Source organism: Leptonychotes weddellii, chromosome 1 (assembly GCF_054177405.1).
Source record: "Leptonychotes weddellii isolate Sample4059 chromosome 1, ASM5417740v2, whole genome shotgun sequence".
Lineage (NCBI taxonomy): Eukaryota > Metazoa > Chordata > Mammalia > Carnivora > Phocidae > Leptonychotes > Leptonychotes weddellii.
Genome location: NC_138369.1, coordinates 21616867 through 21625778, shown reverse-complemented (window position 1 = coordinate 21625778; position 8912 = coordinate 21616867). Strand labels below are relative to the sequence as shown.

Here is an 8912-nt window from a genome sequence, read left to right as displayed (position 1 = left end):
ACTGATACTTTTAAGTGTGGGATGAACATGTGATGTTTGCGCTTAGGGTTTTTTTTCACAGGATATTGCACAATGAACTTAAGGTTAAATTGAAGGTGAAGTTCTAGGGTTTTTTTTCAATCAAGTAAAAGTATGTATTTACATATCAGTTGAACTACTATAATTATGCTTTGTTTTATATTCTTCCTTACCCTAGAATGTAGGTTTTCATTGCTTTTTCTTTTAAGGGTGTACAACAGAAACGTCCTTCTGAGGCTCAAAGTGTTATTCTCCGACGCTACTTTTTGGAACTGACACAAAGCTTCATCATTCCATTGGTAAGTTAACATAGGTATTTGTTTAATTTAATGATTTGTTGAAGGATATATGAATGTTTTCCCCATTCACAAAAACCTTAGTTTATGTGTTTTGCCTGCTCATGTGTTTGGTGATTAAAAATAGAACCCTTTGCAGGAGACCTGGACTCTGTTCTAATATTAACTGTGTAACTTTGGCAAGTCACTTCCTCTCTGACCCTCATTTTCTTTATCTGTAAAATGTGGCTAATTCCACTTTTCCTAAATATCTTTCAGGGTTGCTGTGAATCTGAAATGAGATAATTGTGAAGTATTACATAATTATTGCATTTTACACCTTAAAACAAGGTTAACCTGGAACTTCTTTCTGATATTATTTCCTTTTTTGTTTTCAAAGCTACTTTTTTTAAAAAGATTTTATTTATTTATTTATTTATTTATTTGAGAGAGAGAGAATGAGCACGAGCAGGGGGAGAGAGAATCTCAAGCAGACTCTGTGCTGAGCGCAGAGCCTGATGTGCGGCTCCATCTCACAACCTTAAGATCATGACCTGAGCTAAAATCAAGAATTGGACACTTAACCGACTGAGCCACTGAGGTGGCCCTCTGATACTATTTTCTTGAGCACAATTTGATATGATATCCATGAGGCCAGTAACTCTATGATGACAGGGGCCTTATCTGTCTTGTTCATTATCTTCTCTTCAGTTTGGCATCTGGTAGCACTCAATATTTATGGAATAAATGACTAGATGATATGGTTATTCTATGAAATTCAGTAGAATAGCATATTAAAATACTAAAAGATGCCTCACAGTATCAGATAGTACATAATGTGGTCCTAGTCTGTAGACTGCATCCAAGAGAGATTCTATGTAGTTATTAATGTAATCTATCTGTGAATATCATATGGGAGCAACCTGGAGATCTTTGCTATTACATTTTGAGGCAAAATACTCTTTCTTGGTCTATGGATGTTAATTAATTTTGTTCCATTTAAATCTGTTTGATTTGAAATGAACTTTACTGTAGTGCTTAAGGGCATAGACTGAAGTCAAGTAGACCTGAATTCAGGTTCAGGCTGTGTGACCTTGGGCGTCTTACTTAGCTTTCCAAAGCCTCTTTTCCAGTAATAATGGCCACACGGGATGGTTGCAGGGATTAAAAGAGATCATGCATATAAAATGTTGAGTACATTTTCTGGCACATACTCACCCAATAGGGTTAATGATTATCACTAAAAATATGCAGTCCCTTGAATTATTTAAGATTTAGTTAAATTCTTATTGAAAATCTGACTTCTCAATTCAATCTAAATTTTGCTATGTCCGTTATGGGAAGTGATGCATTGCTGCTGTCCATTGAAAGAGCATATGATGAAAAACTTATAAACCCATTTCTTTTAAGGGGGGTCTGTTTATGTGTTTTTGAAGACTCTCTAGGTAAGAATGCCTAACTTTGGGGCACCTGGGTGGCTCAGTTGGTTAAGCATCTGACTGTTGGTTTTGGCTCAGGTCGTGGTCTCAGGGTCATGGAATTGGGCCCCACATCAGGCTCTGTGCTCAACGAAGAGTCTGCTTGGGATTCTCTCTCTCCTTCTTCTCACCTTCCCCTCCCTTGCATGTGCACTCTCTCTCTCTCTCAAATAAACAAATAAATAAAATCTTAAAAAAAAAAAGAATGCCTAACTTTGATTAACTTTTTTTTGGTTTCAGGAAAGATATGTGGCAAGCTTGATGCCTTTGCAGAAAAGTATCTCTCCATGGAAGGTATAACTTTATTCAGTTAAATTCTAATTTGAGTTCTCTAACTGTAATTAGCTCCTGGGAGTATAGCCATTTCTAATTTTTAAATCAGTATGTCCTAATTTCTAGAGTCCACCCCAATTAAGACAGTTCCTTCCAGAAGAATTTATGAAGACACTTGAGAAAACAGGACCTCAGCTGACCTCTAGAATAAAAGGCGATTGGATTGGACTTTACCGGTTGGTCTTTTTTTTCCCTTCTTTTTCACCCATCTGTAGAGCTTTATTTAAAAACAAAATAGGGCGCCTGGGTGGCTCAGTCGTTAAGTGTCTGCCTTCAGCTCAGGTCATGATCCCAGGCTCCTGGGATCGCGCCCCACATCGGGCTCCCTGCTTGGTAGGAAGCCTGCTTCTCCCTCTCACTCCCCCTGCTTGTGTTCCTGTCTCGCTCTCTCTCTCTGTCAAATAAATAGATAAAATCTTAAAAAAAAAAAAAAAAAACTGGACTTAAACTTACTTTAAAAAAAAAATTCAAATAAATAAATAAATAAAAATTCCATTGTTTCACATGGTTCTCCAAGCTATTGGTAGGAAAGGTATTGAGGACAGGAAGTAAGTCATAATCAAACTTTGCTTTTTTAAAATTTATTTTTATAGGCATTTTCTGAAATCTCCAAATTTTGATGGTTGGTTCAAGACCCGGCGGAAGGAAATGACCCAGAAATTGGAGGCACTCCATTTAGAAGCTCTTTGCGAAGAGGTTAGAAAACAGTGTGTTTATGTGATGATTAACAACTATGGAAAATAAAGATAACATTATCCTTAGAGGCTGGGAGATTATACCCATATCCACTACTTTGTAAATAAGTAATACCTCACTTTTCTAGATCATGTGCTGTGTGTCAAGGACTGTGTAGGTGCTTTAGATGGATAATGTCTTTTAATCCTTACAACAATTCATTGAAGTAGGTGTTATAATCTGCATTATGAGACCCCTAAGGATTATAAGTTAAGTGACTTGCTTCAGATTACATCACTGCTAAGTAATGAAGCCAGCAGTGAGCTAGAGCCCTGCTTACACTGACCCACAGGAGCTAACTGTGTACATCTCTTCCCACCTTTACGTTCAGTGATCTCATGTTGGTAGCTTGAAATTGGCTACAGTGGGAGTATTATACCACATTGGCAAATGCTACAAACCAGAGACTTTTCCTAGAGAACTGGTGGTTAAATATTTACTAGCATTCCCCTGGATAGAATCAAGATTCAAATCTTTCCAGTTATTATTAACAATTTTTTTCCTGTATTTTGACTGTTTTTAATCTATAGTTTGTCACGAGACTATTTTAAATTGAGCTCCTTGTGAAAATATAAAGAATAGTTTCATCTTTATTTAGCTTGAGATGGGCTAGCCTTGAAGTGAACTTTCTAATCATCAACTCCCAGTGACTATGGTTGTGAGAGAAGGAATACAATGAAGGCAACCACAAATAAGCCGAGGAAAAGCTTGTTTGTAGATGTCAAAGTTTACAGCCAGTAATAGATTCATGTTCACGGTTGTCTTAATTTGTTAATGTTCCTTATAAATTAAGGTACTTACTACTGAGTAAGGATGGGGATTAGTATTATACTTGGAGTTGTAATTTTTTCGTTGATCTAAAAGGGCTATCTAGAAAGGAGTTTCTTACATTGTTTTATTTCCCAACTATTAGACGGTTGTTCTAGCTAATGTCAAAAATTATCTAATTAATGTTAGAATGTCATATGGAGTATTATTCCTGTACTGTAATGCTGTATCTGAGTTACATACTCTGTTTTCTTTTTCCTTCCTATCCTTCCTGCTCAGTAGCCTTGCCTGTTAAAATAGAGCAGTTTGAAACATATTTTGAGTATTTACTGATTTGGGATTTGTTTATTCTTGTAGGATTTACTTCTCTGGACCCAGAAACACACAGAAGTAGAAACAGTAGACCTTGTATTGAAGCTAAAAAATAAGCTGGTATGTAGCCAAAACAGCAAAGATCCATGAAGATATTTTCCTCATATTTGAGGTGACCGTTCATGATGTGTTGCAGAAGGAGCCTTTTAAATGAGAGCACTTAAGATTGGTCAATTGATGGTAGATCTGACTGAGAATACTTGGTCACTCAAGCAGATCACAGTGATGCCATATTATTTTAAAAGTATTTACAGGGAGTCTAATGAGCTCTACAAAAAACATTGTCACTTATATTTAATACCACATGGTATCTATAGGTATTATCTATTAATTTACATAGAAGTCTTTTATGAGCTCAGCAATATATTGTTTAAATGGCATGTTGTTTGCTTTTTTACAGTTCCTCTAAATTCTAGTGTAAGTTTGAATTTTCCAAATCATTAGACCATTAAAATTGTTCATTTAGAGAATACAGTGTATTAATATGAAATGCTTCCAAATGTTCCTTCTGTAGTTGCAGGCTGATCGAGAGCATTTACCTGTGAAACCTGACACTATGGAAAAGTTACGGACACACATAGATGCAATTATCTTAGCATTGCCAGAGGACCTACAAGGCATACTGCTCAAAACGGACATGACATGACATTTGCTAGGAGTTTCCAGCCAAAAAGGATTGTGCACTGTGAAGCATACTGACATTTCAGCCCAACGCACAAAGGAGATGTCTCAGCGTGGAAAATAGCCGTGAATGCTAGCTACAGGATGGAAAGACTATACTGACTAAACAGACCTTTTTAGTGCATTATTTTTAAAAATGGATACTGTGGTGGTTCCACTTTAATACTGAAACACCGAAAGGCATTTCTGTATTTTTAATCATGTTCTAAAGTGCTCTTATGAGAGACCTGTGGGGCCATCAGTATAAGTGATTCCAAACTGCAGTGCTGGCATTGCAGATATTTTTTTAAATTGGTGCTGCTCTGCCCAATCATGTTAAAACTCAGGGGGATATAAAAATAACATTCACACTGGCTAGCTTCTTAAGAAGAAGAAGACTAATCTGTCCGATGGTAGTTAGAAGTAATTAATGCTTTCGTAGTGCCTTCTGTTGTCCTACATGTTTCACAAAGCTCAGCTGCTAGTCTTGAAGCTTTTTCTTAACTTGATTATGATACGTAATTTTATAAGGCATTCTTCTGAGTAATCACTGCTTAAAGATACCTTTCTTGCCTCCCATCATGTTTATTAGTAGTGCCCTGGTGTGGTTTTTTGTTTTGTTTTTAGTTGTCATGTAGGTTTCATTTCATTATATTCTATATCATTTCAAGTTTAATGTTACCAGTTTCTCCAAAGGCAAGAAAGAATCTAATATTAATTATGGAAGAGTTTATTTCTTCTTACCACTTACTAGTTGAACCTGTTTAGGTTAATTAGCTTGGATGTTTTTTTAGAGACATTCTAATTGTAAACCTCATAATCAGCTATTTTTTAAACTGAACTATTCTCATTTCAAAGGCATTCATAAACGTTTTACGTTATAGTCATGTAAGTGATTATAAGATTAGTTTTCAGCATTATTTGTTTGGTAGGATTTTTTCCCCCAAAATTAATATTTCTCAGAACATTTTCCCTACTGTTGTTAGACATGGGGACTTCTGCCTAAATCACTGTTATAGCTAGTTTTTTGTTGTTGCCGTTGTTTTGTTTGTTTCTGTTTTGTTTGAACAATACCACCTTGCCAAAAATAGAAGATTGTGGTTTGGTAGAATAAGGTTGCTTGGTTTGTGTTTGAATAGGAGTGTCCTCCAGAAGCCACTATTTAAAATAGCCACACATGACATAGCACATATGTAAATAGCTGTGTCTTGAATCACCCTCTCAGCAACCAAATTTAGTTGTATGTGTTTGTAAAAGAAATGGCTTCAGAAGCTGTCTCTTGTTTTCTGTTAATGCAACTCTTAAGGGCACTCCTGACCCAGAAAGCCTCTTTGTGTTTGTAACTGTGGTATTAAACCTAAATGTGCCCTTTTCTCATGGATATAGTCTCTTGAAGCATACCTCAAAGTCATAGAGAGAATATGGTATTTGAAAGAAATCATTTGCCTTGGATCATATGAGTTATTTTGTGAAACAACATTGTCCTTATGGAAAAGGGGCAACTACTTTTATACGCTAGAGTATTTCATATCTTTCTGGGAAACCTTATTTAGGTATAAATGGTCATCTTATTCTTTTTCAAAAAGGGGTATTTTAATAATCTTACAATTTATATGCAGTTTGTGACCAGAATTTGAAAGTTGTTAGTGTCATATCAAGGATCTTTTAAATTATACCACTACAGGATGTATCATTTCAAGTTTATTTTGCACAGTTTCTAAAGAGTAGCAAAGGATGCCAAGGAGCATAATAACAGTATCTTCCTATTTACTGTATTTAACTAAAACCTAACACATGTTGAAAACCATATCATACTTACCTGGTTTACCTATTAATTTCAAATTATGTACTTCTAAAATTAACTTAAAATTGCATTGGGAATCTGAGAAAGACTGGTAACAATTTTTGTGTGTGATTTTCAGTGTTGTCCTTTTTTTTTTTGAGGGGACATTAAGACCTAAAACCTGCCGTTTAATGTTTATCTCCACCAGCATCAGAGGGAATCACTGCTTTCAGGGTGTTATGTAATGCCTAGTGCCTTCTGTTTTTGTGAAAAAGAAGTTTTGTGAAGGCATTTGTGGTCATTACTGAAAAATGAATTAAAGGCCTTGGATTTTAAAGCACTTGGATGTCTTGTGTTATTTCTCAGTAAGGTTGGAATGCTGGAGAAAATGCATAATAAATGAAACTTGTGCATTATGAGATTCCTTTTACTTCCCAACTTATTTTTAAAAATTCAAATGAAAACCTTCTTTTTACTATGAACAAGTGAACAGCAGTCCAGTGTACTAACAGATCAATGAAGTGATTTCACTTCACATCTGAAATGTTCTGATGAAAAAATTTTAGCTTAATAATGTAGGTAGCTCTTGCTGGATTCCCCCTTATTTACTACTTTTTTTTTTTTTTACCTTTTTTTAAATCTCAAATTACTTTTATTTCTTCATCTCCCTTTTTTAAAGCATATGATACTATCCTTTGGATTTTAATTTATTTGTTGATAATAAAATATATTGGCTGTTACTACTTTTTGAAGTTACTGGGTAATATCCTTAAAAGTGTACTATAAAATATTCAGTACATTTAAAAGAGATTCTATTAAAATCTGTCCTTTTGTTTTCTTTTGCTCAAACTTAGTTCATTTATTTTTATTTTTTCAAAACAAAACAATAAGTAGTCTCTATTATGTTGTTACAATACAGTTCAATATGCTATGCAGTAATTACATATATGACCTCATCCTTACAATATTACTATTAAAAGGCATGCACTTTTTAAAAATTTTATCTTATTTTTTTTTGAGAGAGCACACACGCGAGCGGGGGTAGGGGTGCAAAGGGAGAGGGAGAGAGAGAATCTTAAGCAGACTCCACATGAAGCCTGATGTGAGGCTCAATGTCACAACCCTGAGATCATGACCTGAGCTGAAATCAAGAGTTGGATGCTCAACCAACTGAGCCACCCAGGCACCCCAGGTATGCACTTTTCCATTCCTATTTCACAGTAAGAAAACTGAGAACAGAATTGTCAAAAATCTTGACTAATGTTATGTGACTGCTAAGGGTAGAGCTAGGACTTGAACAATTGTCATAATATACTGCTTTGAGCTGTGTATTTTGTATTTATATTTTTCTAAGTAATTGTAAGTTTCATTTTAAAAATATGTATTTGTATTAAAACAGCAAGAGTTGATGCAACAAGAAGTACAAAAAGGTCTATCATAAAAAGCAAAAATAATTTCATATGCTATCTTTCAATACCAAACTGCATACTCCAAAGATGAAGTTTTTAATTCTTCCTATTTTTAGTTCGTTCTGATAATTCTTTTTTTTTTTTTAAATATTTTATTTATTTGACAGAGACACAGCAAGAGAGGGAACACAAGCAGGGGGAGTGGGAGAGAAAGAAGCAGGCTTCCCCCTGAGCAGGGAGCTCGATGCGGGGCTTGTTCCCAGAACCCCAGGATCATGACCTGAGCCGAAGGCAGACGCTTAACGACTGAGCCACCCAGGCACCCCTCGTTCCAATAATTCTAAACATATATTTATATCTTGCTTCCTTGATTACCAATTTTAGTATCTGTTGGTGTTTTAACTGATATTACTGGCTATCTTTTTGTTTTGTTTTTATTTAAATTCAATTAATTAACATACAGTGTATTATTGGTTTCAGAGGTAGAGTTCAGTGATTCATCAGTTGCATATAACACACAGTGCTCATTACATCACACATCCTCCTTAATGCCCATCACCCAGTTACCCCATCCCGCACCCACCGCCCTCCAGCAACCCTGTTTGTTTCCTGGAGTTAAGAGTCTCTTATGGTTTGTCTTCCTCTCTGATTTCATCTTGTTTTATTTTTTCCTCTCTTCCCCTGTGACCCTCTGTTTTGTTTCTTAAATTCCACATATGAGTGAGATCATATGATAATTGTCTTTCTCTGATTGACTTATTTTGCTTAGCATAATACCCTCTAGTTCCATCCATGTTGTTGCAAATGGCAAGATTTCAAATATTTTTTAAAAATTTTACTTTAGCGGGCGCCTGGGTGGCTCAGTTGGTTAAGCGACTGCCTTCGGTTCAGGTCATGATCCTGGAGTCCCTGGATCAAGTCCCGCATCGGGCTCCCTGCTTGGCAGGGAGTCTGCTTCTCCCTCTGACCCTCCTCCCTCTCATGCTCTCTGTCTCTCATTCTCTCTCTCTCAAATAAATAAATAAAATCTTTAAAAAAAAAAAAAATTTTACTTTAATCACCATACATTACATCATTAGTT

At 35.6% G+C, this 8912-nt stretch overlaps 1 protein-coding gene across 4 annotated transcripts in view; it reads left to right on the top strand.

The window, feature by feature from the left end:
• DENND6A (DENN domain containing 6A) overlaps window positions 1-6762 on the top strand; it is a 59597-nt gene extending 52835 nt beyond the window's left edge. For all 4 annotated transcript variants that reach the window (XM_081819384.1, XM_081819387.1, XM_006737302.3 and 1 more), the window contains 6 exons: window positions 228-317; window positions 2012-2065; window positions 2171-2280; window positions 2698-2800; window positions 3965-4039; window positions 4494-6762. In XM_081819384.1, the coding sequence (XP_081675510.1) occupies window positions 228-317; window positions 2012-2065; window positions 2171-2280; window positions 2698-2800; window positions 3965-4039; window positions 4494-4625 (564 nt within the window). In that variant the 3' untranslated portion in view covers window positions 4626-6762. The remainder of the gene's footprint in view (window positions 1-227; window positions 318-2011; window positions 2066-2170; window positions 2281-2697; window positions 2801-3964; window positions 4040-4493) is intronic.
• Window positions 6763-8912: the final 2150 nt, after the last annotated feature.